Source organism: Solanum pennellii, chromosome 7 (genome assembly GCF_001406875.1).
Source record: "Solanum pennellii chromosome 7, SPENNV200".
NCBI lineage: Eukaryota > Viridiplantae > Streptophyta > Magnoliopsida > Solanales > Solanaceae > Solanum > Solanum pennellii.
Genome location: NC_028643.1, coordinates 65,019,233 through 65,033,330, shown reverse-complemented (window position 1 = coordinate 65,033,330; position 14,098 = coordinate 65,019,233). Strand labels below are relative to the sequence as shown.

The following is a 14,098-nucleotide window of genomic DNA, read 5'->3' as shown; positions in this document are numbered from 1 at the left end:
TATATATATATATATATATATATTAAATTATGGACTTTCCTGAATCCGGTTCGGTTCCATACCGGTTCGTTAGCGAACCGGGATCGGGACCGCTCTACCCCTTCCTATCTGGAACTACCATTACCGGTCCATCCCGGTTTTGGTACGGCTCTGGGTGGTGGTTCCCGGTTTTGGTTAATTCCGATCGGTAGTCCCTTTACCGGTACCGCTGCCAGCAATACCCATTACCATTTTCGTACTTATGTTTTGGACAACCACACTTGAAACAACTAGTGGAGCCCTCATGACAAATACTTAAGTGGTTCCAACCACTTGGCGCAGACAGTTGGCTTACTACCCTCTTGAGCCACACTACCCTGTAAATAGGCAGGTTTTGCTCTGAAATTTTGATCATAGTACTCACCCTTATTCTTAGGTACAGGTGCACTAGCAGATGATGGAGTAGGTTCTTTCTGTTTCTGTTTGAACGATGATCGGTTGGCATTTCTTTTCTGCTACCCGGACTCATTCTCTGTCTTAGACCTCTTGTTCTTGAACTCTTTCTATCTCTCAGATTTTCTTCCTCTACCTGCTGCACAAAGACCATCAACATCGAAATGTCCATGTCTCCAATAAGTATTGTCGCATGACCCTCTTTTCTTTATAGATGACTTAACCCAACAACAAACAAACGCATTCTACTCCTCATGTCCTTAACCATCTCCAAAGCATAACGAGATAGTAGGATGAACTTCAATGCATACTCATGCACACTTAGAAAATCCTGCATGTCACGACCCAAAAAGAAACACGAGTCGTGATGGCACCTATGTTCCAACCAATAGGTAAGCCAACCCAACATATTAACCAAACGCAACCAACAAATGGGTAAAAAAAAAAGAAAAGGCAAAAAAAAAAAACTTGGGAAGAATCTCCAACATTGAGTTCCTTTAAGTACGAAATGCGGAAACTAGAAAAAAAAATATCACCCCAAGAATTGGTGTCTTAAGTACAAGAGCTTCTAAAATCCTATGCAAGTCTGAAACTAAATGACAAATCTAACATAAGGGATATCCTGTCTGAATACTAATAACAGAATAAATAAAAGATAGAGAGAGGTGTGGGACACGGAACAGCCAAGCAGCTCACCACAACTCCAAGAACTTCAAGCTCGGACTCAATTTGCTCCACGAGATGTTCTCCTACTCGGAATAGAATCTGCACCACAAAGAGTGCAACAAGTGTAGTATGAGTACGAAACCACGTGTACCAATATGTCTCATTGACCGACAATGAAGAAGTAGTGACGGGAGTTTATATAAGAATATATTCTTAAATTATATAAGTATATATATTACACTCACTATTTAAGTTTCATCAATAAAGGTAATCAACCATCAAGTACTTTCCAAACACCAAACAAAACACATAATCATCAAAAAATGAATGATGTGATGAAATGCAATGCAATATGATACCATGTAATGAATTGTCTCAGAATACCCAGTACTCACTCAACCGTATATACATGATACTCCTCGAAAATACGTCGAGAGATCATGACCCATGGGGGACTCGCGAGGTCCATATACCGACACGGACGATCTCCACGTGTCTGTGCGGACGATCTCAACGCACTATCATAATATCAAACAATTTTCACACGGACGGTCTCCACGTGCCCAAATTACAATCTTAACATCTCACCATCCCCAGCACGGACGATCTCCACGTGCCCAACTTATACTCAATCTCATGTCAATGCATGTACACAATATTATTTCAATAAAGGGGATGATGATGCACCTGAATCAGTCAAATATCAACATACCACATAACCACCTCAATTATCACAACTATAAGGGTGTAATAAAGAAAACACAATCACATAAGGATTTCAAGTCAATAATATATCACCTAATGCCCATATGCTTTGGCATTCTCAAATTACAATCCACATTCTATAGAAGTAATTTTCCTTTTTATAACACCGGTACTCGTACCAATGCCCTTCACACCATTGATACGAGACCCCCATCTTTCTCCCTTACCCCTTTGTCTGTGTATTTCATTTTTTTTATATCTTTAATTAGGAAAACATCCTTCAACAAGTCTAAAAGTCTTAACATACCTTAAGAGCCGAACCTCGTGCCACGAATCTTCAAGATAGTTCCTTCTCTTTTCGCAAAGTTTCGGAACTCTCACGATCTACCAATGATGCAATATTCATAGGTGAGCGAGTTTGTGGACATTCAAATCATTATAAGTATATCATAGACCCTAAAACTCACTCATATCTCTAATCAAACCCTTAATCTTCATATAATTTATATGCCAAATTTTTCATACTTGTTAAATTTCAAGCCAAGAACTTAACTTTTACATCTCCAAATACCCTTGAAATCAATGTTAAATCATATAATATACACCTAATTCTTAACTACCTAACTCAATACATAAGAAGAGAACATTATCTATAATACGAGAAGTATATAGAAAAGGAACGAATGACGAATAACGAAGATCGAATGCAAATTTGCAAATTTATGAACTTTGCAGGAAATGTTGAATGTCCTACTTATAAGTCAAATTTACCACAAAATTTGTGGGGGAATGCTCTCATTAAAGCAAAAGAGAACAACAAAAAAAATTGCATTTTCAAAAAGAGAAAAACAAAAAGTTTTATTTGTTAATAAAGAGAGCAACAAATAGAAAACTTTTCTTTGTTAAGAAGGGGAGCAATAAAAAGTTTTATCAGACTTTGTTGGATCCTGATAGGAAATTGTTTGTCGTCCCTTAAAGTATATACAAGCAATAACTCTTGAAAGGCGGTCATCTAACAATTTCCAATACAGCCTATTCCATAAGAGAAATGGATATAAGGAAACTATTCCCAAACATATCAAATAGGACCTAAGACTGTCGATTATATGTTCATTGGATATGGTATAAATAGTAAAGCATGTTGATTTATGGTTCATAAGTCTAAATCATTGGATAGTCAAGTAAAGGGTCTAAACAACCTTGAAAAGAACCAAAGGAGAATGTACTTAATAAGGAGATTCGGAGTAAATGTCAATGGATAAATTACTTTCTCCGGATTTCATTTTGTAATATTTCTTCTTGAAAATGAGTCTGTATAGTCGAAGAAGATATGTCTTTTATGGACTCATCCTTTTTGGAAAGAGGCTGTCAATAATAAGATAGATTCAACATTGAGTAACCATACTTGAGAGTTGGTTGATCTTAATCCAGCAAATAAACTTTTATGTTCAAAGTCAATCTACAAAAGGAAAAGAAAGTTGATGAAACTACTGACAAATACAAAGCAAGACTTGTTGTTATAGGTTTTAGACAATAACAAATCCTTGATTAATTTGACATATAACACTACTAAAAAAACAACGTTTAGAGACGGATATTAGAGACAAACAATATTTTGTCATTAAATAATGACAAATTTGCGACGGAATAACCATTTTGTTGCAAAATTAACAAATAATATTTTGATTTAATATAGCAATACATTTGCAATGGAATGTTTAATACGTCGCTAAATATTAGCGCAAAACTTTGGCGCCTAATTTTTCCTACGGATTTAGTAACAAACTAGTGGTGACAAATTTAATTAATACTCCGTGACGGAAGTAGTGATGAAAAAAATGTTGCTAAACTATTAAATATATTTTTCTAAAAATTATATTATATAGTGACGAAAATATTCATCAATATAATTTTTCTAAATATATATATATTTATTTGAAAGTGACGAATTTTAGAATCCATCACTAATTCCGTTGCAAACTCTAATTTAAGATTTCCTCTACTCTCATTTAATCTCATCCGTCGATCATGATTCATCAAACTCCAAGAGTCAATTTCATCGCTCATCTAAATTTATCAATGGTCTTGATTTAAGACACTTTCTTTCCTATCTTACACAAAAGACCCCAAATTTCTAATTTTCTTCATTCTCCTCGTCTCCTCTCCAAGCCCGCTGCCCAGGCCTTTTTTTCCTTCTTCTCCTTCCTTTTTTCGGTCCTTTGCAGCCTGGAGAACGAGTAGTGAAAAGCAATGGCGAGCTTCAAAAGATGCGCGAAGACCACCAGCGAATCTTCATTGCTGGCAGCAGCTCCAATCAGCGAGCAACCAGGCGATCAGGTGGTCTCCGACCGGCAACAACAGTAGCACAGAGATAGCGCCACTAGTTTCCTCCCTCTCCGGAGAAAAATGATATCAACATTAGCTATACGCAGTGAGCAGCGATGGCAAGCACCGGAAACAGCCAGCTCCAGCGAGCAACATCAGCAAACGCCGGAGAGCGAGGCGAAGATAACGGCGAAGTTCATGGACAGTCGCCTCCAGATTGTAATCCATCACTTTTTATAAATTAATCTTCTTTTTTAGGTATGAATTTCTTTTTTTCTCTTGTTGTAATTTACTTTAAGTGTCTGATGTCTTCTCCTCTGTATAGTGAGAATGTTGAATTAGCGGTAATTTTTTATTCTGCTAACTCCGACACTTTCTAATGGTGTCAATATTGTCAACTAAAGTATTGTATTGTTACCTGCAGATTAAAGTAACATTTTCTTAGAGAAAGACTCCTAATTAACAATCAAAATAATAAATCTGCTTGCAACTTTGTTTAAGAAGCACCAACACTATTTGCTTATTGGTGTGATTTTCTTAAACTAGATCATTATAGTAGGAGTCTCTTATCCTGTGATGATGTTGCAAAGACCCAAAAGGGGACTCTGTCTTCATGGAAAAAATTGTCTGAAGAGGTATAATTGGTGTATCTTAGATTTTATCTGCATATTACATTGTGCTAAACATAGTTTTAATTAAGTCATGCTATGTATTCTAAAGTACTTTCCATTTACATAACACGGATCTTGGAGTTCTTTCCACAGTGTACACTAGTAACGCTTCTATTGTTGTATGCTTTTATTGTTTCATGCATTTTTAAGATCGTTTAGTACATCAAAACTCCATTCTGAATAATTTTCTATTCGTATTGAGTAAAATTTCACAAGATAAAATGAAATGGTGAATCCGGATGTCATTGATAGAAAGATAATTCACTAGGACCTCTATAGCAGATAGTTGACAAACTTACAATCGGACAAAACTAGTCTGTTTACACTGTTAAATTGCTTCTAAGTTCCTTAAGATTCTTATAGTTATTTACTGACATGATAAATTAATCAATGCTTTAACAGATTACTGTGTTACTGACCTAGTCTCTCCTTGATAGAAGCTTGCTTAAGACATCTTACTAATTATTTCCCATTAATCTCTTCCTTTGGGGACATCCGATAAAAGTGGAATGATACGACTCCTATCAAAGATAGAACTTTCTCAGGATAAAAAATATTTTTATTTTTTGTACTTCTTTCTCGTTCTTCTGAATTATTTGCTATGGTAGTAAGGTTATATATTCTACTAACATCACTGCTAGATATGTGATGCAGCTTAGTGCCTTATTCACTTGATGTTTTAGTATTATTCTTTTTTAATCGGGTGGAAAGTTATTTACCTTGGTGTTGTTACTTCTCTCATTTCTTGACAAAGAGAATCTCTTTTCTTGTTTCTAACATAACTTTTTCAATTTGCATGTCCCTTGAAATTGGGTTGTAGGGCTTGATTTCTCTTGGAGACTTGATGAATAAAATTACAGACAATGACCTCTTTGATTGGGTTGGACGGGCTAAGATTATTGATTGCATTTGCAATTCCATTTTAGTGGATCCTCAAATTGGTCAGGTATCACCTTCTAAAATCTTGATAAGGAAAGATTGAAAGAAGATCACTTTTCCTTTTTGTCTAGTTTCAATTTAATTCCTAATCTACAAAACGGTCATTTCTTTCATGACACCTGCTTCAAATTTGAGTTGTCCATGATTGAGAAGTTGTTGCCGATGCTACGCGATCTAGATTATCGAGTTAGGTTATGCTTTGCTTAATGGGTTGGTGTGCTTTTCCAAACTTGGGATGGTCATTTTGAACTGTTCCACAACATATTTGTACGATGTTAGTTTTTATTCTTAATGTATTATTACCTTTTTAAGTATGTCGAAAACTAACTGTTTGGCAAGAAATAACCATCTATATAAATCTCAAGTGAAATAGCATGGTTATTAGTTTATCACAGTAAGTTGTATTTTTATTTAGAATTCTTTGAAAGTTTCTTAAAAGTTGAACGAAGACAATAGTCATAATTTTTTAATCAAAAGTTTAATAAGGACTCACCTTCTCATAAAGAGTAGAATAGTGGATAACAAGGGTGACACATGGAAAGGTTAGAATAATCCAATTAGTAGAAGTATGTATTGTCGCATGAAATGAGATGAATGTCTATGTGTTTAGGGTGTATCATACTTGTTTCAGATTTTAGGATGACACCAATTATCATAATCGTATAAACTAAATGGTTTCTACAGTGTGGTGGTTAAATCGACTTTGTTGTAGGGGCTAGAGTGTTAGCCAGTCAAAAACGTTCAAGTTCAAAGATAAATGTAGTAGATACTATGATACTTAGATAGATGTGTGGACCACTAAAGAGATATGAAAAAAATATTATATGATCTATTTTGCAAAGTTTCCAGATGTGTTTTGCAAAGTTTTCAGTGATGATGGTTTAATCTAAGCTTAAATGTATATTGTAAGTTGACCAATAAAGTATAGCACATTTAATTGAGCGAAAAGGTTATGTATGTTTCTGTCTTTTTCTTCCATTATAATTTTATTCCTAATCATTAATGTTTCCTCTTTATCTCAATTTATTATTACTAAGAAAAATATGAATAAATATTACAGTAAAAAATAATCTCTCAATCCGATATTAATCAATGTGAAGAATATTACCAAGCCACCGAGGGATAAAGAAGCGAAGAATATGCGGTCTTGAAAAATGGATGTATTTGTAAAACAAATGATTCTTTATAATCATTTTTCTGGTTATTATGAAGTGGGTACAACAAGTAGTTACTCCCATTGAGAATTCATCACTTGTGACACCATGGGGCCTCCTCCTGCTACTACTAATGAGGACGAGGTTTATCTCTTTGTTTAAAGTATGAGGGTATCCATTAATTAGTCATCTATACTTTAGTTTTGATGTTTATTTATGAAAAGTACAAAATGTGTAATAAGAATAGTTGAGGAATGTATGTTCTCTTAAGAATAGTTGACAAATTGTTTTTGATGTTTTGCATCGAAAGTATGTGATTTGGATTTTGCTATCCATAGATTTTGAACCCTCTAAAAATTATTTATATGAATGTTTGTTATTTTAGAGGTATTTAGTAATTGTTATTTAATTTATTTAAGCAATGTATATTCAAATAAATAAATAAAATTATTTTATAAGAAATTTTTAGCAACAAATTTAATGACGATTTGGTTGTTGCTATAAAAAATATTGAAAAAGGATTAGCAACGAAACATTTTAGTGACAAAAATTCCGTCGCAAATTTATTTCAAATGACGAAATTAATTATGAAATTAGCAATGAACAATACAAGTATAACAATGGATTCGTCCGTCACTAACAATTGGCGACGGATATCATTCGTCTCTAATACGTCGTTAAACTTGCGACGGAACTCATTTTTCGTCGGTAAGAAATTACTAACGAGCGAAATAGCAATAAGCAACAATTCATCGCAAATCCATCGCAAATTTGGTTTAGAGACGAAGTAGCACAGATTAGCGACGGATTCCGTCGATCGCTAAATGATGTAACAACCTCTAACTTAGTTACATCAATTCAGATGTTAATTGCGCTAGTTGCGAATTCATCAAAATGGATGTGAAAATATTTTTTTGGAGGAAGAAATTTACATGGAACAACCCGAAGGTTTTGTGGTTCCTGATAAAAAAAATATGTAAACTTGTTACATCACTTTATGGACTAAAAACAATCGCTCAAATAATGACATGCGAATTCGAACAAACTATTTAGATTAATGAATGTATAAATGTTCTACATTAAAGAATTTTCAAATCACAAGGTTATTATTTATTTTTATGTTAATGACATGTTGATTATCAAAAGAGACATATATTGCATAAATGATACTAATCATATGCTAGAAAGTAACTTCGATATGAACGAAATTGATGTTCCTAATGTGATTGAAAAGGTACTCGACAAGTTCAAGTAGTTGAATTTCAATATTGACTAGACTCCAATAAATGTGAGCTTTGTACTTCCAAAGAATGAAGAAAAAAGTGGCTCGCAGTTGGATTATGCTAGAGTATGGAGAAGTATGATATATATCATGAATTGTACGCAATCTGATATAACATGTTCTATTAGTAAACTGAGTCGGTTCACTAGTAATCTCAATCAAACTCATTGGATGACAATAAAAAGAGTTTTGTAGTATTTAAAACATACTTAAAAACTATTCGTTTTGCATTATAACTAATATTCAACAGTATTGGAAGAATACAGTAATGCAAATTGAATCACAGGTCAAATGAATAAAATTCACGAGTGGATATGTATTTACTTTTGGTGGAGGAGCAGCCTCTTTAAAATCTTCCAAACGGAAATATATCGCTCGCTCTACTATGAAATATGAGCTTATCACTCTAGATAAGGCAAGTGAAGAAGTTGAATGACTCCAAAATTTCTTAAAAGATTTTTGGCTCTAACCTTTAGCTCTAGTATGCATATATTGTGAGAGTTAATTTGCAGTAGGTAGGGCGTGGAGCATGATGTATAACGAAAAGTATCGTCATATATGATGTTGACATAACATAGTTAGAGAACTATTCTCAAATGGAATTATCATAATTGACTATGTTAAGTCAAAGGATAATGTGTCGGATCCACTTATAAAAAGTCTAACTAGAGAGGGAGTTGATAGATTATCAAAGGGAATGAGACTATGGCCGAGGACAAGTCATTGTGACAGCAGTAACTCTACCTAGAAGACTGGAGATCCCAAGATCTAGGTTCAAGGAGATCAAACAAAGTCATTAGTGACTATTCAACATTGTCAACATATTTTTTATGGTCTATTCTCATGATAAAACAATGTTAAGTAACAAGGATAAAGGCATTAAGACTTTTTAGTGGTTTCTAAGTTTGATACAGGATATATCAAATGGTGTATCTACGGAATAACAAATTTAGAAATCACCTATGTAAGTGTGAAGTGTAAGCCGATTCAAGGGGAATCTGGTAAGGCCAGTTCTCTACGCACTTATAAACCAAGATGTATTAATGGCTGAAACGAACAAAACAATGAGAACCAAAAATTGTTAGAGGGTTGATTGTGTAACTTATGTTGATTAGGTATACACCAAAGCTCGACGGTTCAAAGATATCAAATCTATCGATTGACCAAGTATATCCGATATATGTTTACTATGGAAAGTTCAAAAGGAAAGTCACTTATCCAGATGCGACCAATCCTTATTTACGAATCACACAATTTTTCATGAATATATTTTAACAATAGTCATTCCTTATTCATGTGGGGGATTGTTGGGTACTAAAGGTATGAACAGGAAATAAAGGATTGTGGCTCTCCTTAAGGGTTGTGACTTTGCCGAAAGGCTATGACCTTTATGAAAAGTTGTGTCTTTTCTAAAGGGTTGTGACCGTTTGAAAGGTAGTGTCTTTTTCAAAAGGTTGTGACCTTTCAAGGTTGTCTTATTTCCAAAGAATTGCGACCTTTACCCTTTGTTGGCTGTAAATAGAGAGGTTTTCTCTCATTTTTCTACATCGAATTCTTCCGTTCTTATGCATACATTTCTTATAAAACGAAATCGATCGATCGTGTCTTTGTGTGTGATTCGTTGCTGTCATATTGAATTCGTTGAAATTATTGAAGCTTGAGGTACCGCTACTTCTTTAATGGTTAATCCCTTTTGTCTTGGGAGGAATTAATTTGTAACCTCGGGTACTTGAGGGGATTAAATTTATTAAGGACACACAGTGAATTCTCTGGACTCGAATAGTTCTTTGTGTTTTTCTTTCATCTTTTATTTCTTCTGATTTACTAATCTGAATACAGGAGATAACAATGTAGTGTTGTCTTGCTTAATGCTTAGAATAGTTGGTGTTTGTCTATGTACTAGTTGTATTTACTATGGTTCTTGTTTTGATATCCACATAGACCATAAGTATTTATTGTTGTTATCGACAATCTATCCTAGTAGATTGCTTATTTGTGTTTAGATCATTGCACTATCTTATTGTTGTTGTTGTTCCTTTCTAGTAGACTTTACATTGTTTATTTGTGATGTGCTATATTTACTTCTTTGTATTTGGAATAGCTACATTTGAGCCGATGATCTTTCGAAAAGAATCTCTCTACCTTCATGAGATAATGATAAGGTACATTCTAGATTTCACTTGTGGGATTTCACTAATTACTTATTGTTTGTTGTTGGTATTATTCCCACTAATGAGGGGTAGAATCTATATAAATTATAGCTGTACCTTGTCTGCGAAACAAAAAAAAGATAAACTAAGGACAGGACATTAAATCCATTAACAATTTTGACAAAAAGACGCGAACTAAGGACAACACTGGATTAACAATGTTTACAATAAGAAATTCTTCTTCCATTTCATTACTTATAATGATATAAATTACATAGGGTTTTTTCCTGCATAATAAACTCTGTGAACTAAATATTTTGATCTTATTGTTTCTTTCATATAAGTAGCCTCAACCATTTTTATATGTATAACAATCCAGACATGTTCCGAATATAAATCTGAGAATGGAGCCTGAATGCTGCTGCTTTATCATTAACTGGGACAACACGGATTTATGCAGATTTTTTTCACAAAACTCCAAAGCTTAGGCAACGATTGGGTAGGATGCACAAGTTGCAACACCACACATGTTCTTTCCCATCTCCATTTTGAAGTATCCATCCTCACCCCAATCTGCTCCCCATGAGTTCTTTATGAGCCAGTAGGGAGTACCATTTTCAACACCGTAACCCACAGCAAGAACAGCATGGTTTACGTCCTGCCAATGAAACAGCAAGTGGTTGTAATATTGTCCATATAGGCCTATTTAGGTGATAATAGATTATTGCATCTTCTCAGGTTACTCGGGACAGATGACTTACCATGGGAGTGTCGCCACATTCAGTGCTGGCGTAAACTCCGCTCTTGTACTGTTTGAACCCTTTTACCACCTCAAAAGCAACACTAACAGGCCTAACCAATGCAACTGCGTATTTCAGTTCATCTTCAGCACCCTGTAATAACACATATGTTAATCAGGAGTCCATATGTGTAATTGGTAAAAGCAGCAGCTCAATAAGTTAAACAAATGGGCTGAATAACATTGGCAAAAAGTTGTTTCCATCCATAGGAAAATAAGGATATCTTAATTACCAGGGTAATATTGACAGAACTGATGACTTTGACACCAATATTTGCTTGTGAGAATTTACATATGCCATTCTTGCCGGTGTATGGATATGCTTCTTCAGTGTCAAGACCACCATTGAATTTAATGTACTCAAATGCTTGTGATGGCAACCCTCCATTGCAACCAAAGTTATTAAAAGCTCCAGCACAGTCCACAAGCTGCTGCTCTGACAGAGAGATTCCCTTCCCAAATGCTTGGGCATAGGCTGCCTCTAGTGCACCAGTAGTGCTGCCAAAACCCCACATATATATGCCTGCTTCATTAGATTTCAATTTTAAGAGTCCAACATGATTTTAACTAATTCTCACCTGAATGTCCAGCAAGATCCGCACTTGCCCTGTGCCTTCACTGGGCTAACAATACCATCTTTCCTCCAGTCTTTCTACAATCACAAAATTGGAAATTTGGTGTTTGTTAGGATTAAAAAAAAATCTTTCTGCAACCAATTGTACACAGCATACAATGGATGTTTAGTGTTTCTATCTCTATTATAGCATAATTCAACTCTACCATCTTAGAAATAATAAACAAACTAGTTTAATTAACTGAATAGCTCGAGATATATATAACCATAAACGATCAGAGTTCATTCTGATTGGATATACCGTCTCCGGCAGAACGACGTTAGTGAGCTTGAGATTGCCCTTTGTGGTGGCAGAACAGTTTTGAGATGCCCCCAACTTGTGTTTACGGAACTCATCCCATGTTAGGTCGGTAAACTCTGCCATGAAGCATAAAAGTAATCGATAAACAACAATTAGATTGATCTTAAATTGCAAACACTTATGCAAACATATATGATGAATATAAGAATTCAATTAAGAATGGTAAAGAAATAACTTAACTTGTACAAATTGATTTTTTTTACATCATCATGTTAAAACTTACAACATGAATAAGTAGTTCATATTGAGTTTTTATAATTTAAATAACTAATTAATAAGTGTGAACTTGTTTCTCTACTTGAAGATAAGAAAGTATACCATTGATACCGAGTTTGTATGATAGTCCTTTGCTGTTATGCGATCGGATCATCTTCAGATTGTCCAAAAATATCTCAAACCTTAGCTTGATCTCTTCAACGGAGTCATACCTTTTCCGATGCCTTTTATAAACATTCAAATATAGAACAATATTAGTATTAAAGCAAAACGAAAGAGAAATCGACCGCATTTTCGAATTTAATAACCTGATAGCAAAGCGAGCGAAGGAGAGAGCATTGCGAGTCTGGCCGACGACTTGAAGAATCCCGTTCTCCAGCTCATCGGGAAATACGACTTGCCTGATCGGATTCTCATCAGCGAAGGTCGCCGGACCGGCAAGTGCAGTAGCGAAAAGGCCGGCGACGAGAATCAATATGAGCGAGAGACGTGACATTGTAATTATTGTAATGTGGGAAGGATTGTTGGAATAGAGGAGAATTTATTGAGGTTGATGGGCCCCATTTGTAAAGTGGGGACCCGGTCCCCTGCAGATATTTTTATTACGTTTGATATCATCAATTCATTTAAATTTATATATTGTATATTATATGACAAATATCTAAGGGTGTAAAAAGTTAAAATTTGTTGGAAAAAAATCCTATGGGAGGATCTTCAAGTTGACGTGCTCGCAAAAATGTAGTGGATGACCTTAATTTTTTTGTTATGGAATTCGCTTGGCAGTCTGAAATTAGTTATTCTTACATAATATGGGAGTATACACTGGAATATTCTTTTTTTCTTACTTTTCATTTTAATATTTTAAAGCTTAATTATATGTGCAAGCGAGATATTTTATAATACTTAGAGTAGTTGGTTTGACAACAAGACGTGAAGGTATCAGAAAAGTATATACCTGCCTGCTGATGGAAGCCTAATCTGATGATATAGTCGATTTCAAAAGAGTATGTTGAACCTGCACTTGTACGTGTTTATATTGTAAATTATTTATCAAATAAACCTTTAAACTCAATCAAAAAATGATTTATAAACCTCTCTTAGCATGTGTCTAGCACTCTCCTTTAAATATGTGACATGTCAAATTCATGTCATTTAAATTAATAATATTATCTTCACTAATTGTTATTCGAAAAAAATATTAACTAAATTTAGTAGATAAAAGATAAAATAATAAAAAAATAATTTATTTCTTAAAGTAAAATCTGGGCTCCTCTGTGCACACGTTCCTTTCATCTTCTCCAATCGTCGCAGAACCAGCAATGTAAGTGGCCATACCATCAGCTCCGGGCCGGCAAACCTTTTTGCCGCCGTGGCCAGTTCCTCATGCCATCTCCAAATCGTTCTCCTCTTTACTAGTTTTCTTTATCCACACCACTCATGACCCCTGCGAACCACCAAAAATAACATCTCCTCTCCATTCTCTCTGGCGTACTTGCAAACTCCCTCACCGCCTCCTAGTCTGGCGAAAAAAACGACCAACATCACTCCTATTCAAGCGAAAAAGGGATCAGAGCCGTCTCTCCCACTCACACCATTGCAAATCGACGAGCACCGCCATGAAACCAATACGACTCTCTCCCTCCACTGATAATCGCCATGAAACCTGATGTTACCAGAGTGACAATGTCAAGATCAGGCTAAAGAAGATAACGGTAGGGTGTCGAGAAAAAAAAAGAGGTTTGGACAGCTATGGGGTAGGGGTGGCTGAAAAAGTGGTGTGGGGGAAGAAAATGGATATTTTTCTTTCTTAATTTTTTTATTATA

At 34.9% G+C, this 14,098-nt stretch overlaps 1 protein-coding gene across 1 annotated transcript; it reads right to left on the bottom strand.

The window, feature by feature from the left end:
* Positions 1–10,536: 10,536 nt before the first annotated feature.
* Positions 10,537–12,807, bottom strand: LOC107026034 (cysteine proteinase 3). The gene is made up of 7 exons (XM_015226863.1): positions 12,583–12,807; positions 12,377–12,498; positions 11,999–12,114; positions 11,702–11,775; positions 11,357–11,621; positions 11,086–11,217; positions 10,537–10,982 (listed from the first exon to the last, which is right to left on the bottom strand). Exons 1-7 carry the CDS (start codon positions 12,768–12,770, stop codon positions 10,809–10,811), a joined length of 1,071 nt encoding a protein of 356 aa, XP_015082349.1. The 5' UTR covers positions 12,771–12,807; the 3' UTR covers positions 10,537–10,808.
* Positions 12,808–14,098: the final 1,291 nt, after the last annotated feature.

Coding starts and splice junctions, on each gene's coding strand:
- LOC107026034 (XM_015226863.1), bottom strand. CDS start 12,770: ATGTCACGTCTCTCGCTCATATTGATTCTCGTCGCCGGCCTTTTCGCT. Junction 11,622..11,701: donor GGATCTTGCTGGACATTCAG/GTGAGAATTAGT, acceptor GGGTTTTGGCAG/CACTACTGGTGCACTAGAGG. Junction 10,983..11,085: donor AATGTGGCGACACTCCCATG/GTAAGTCATCTG, acceptor TTTCATTGGCAG/GACGTAAACCATGCTGTTCT.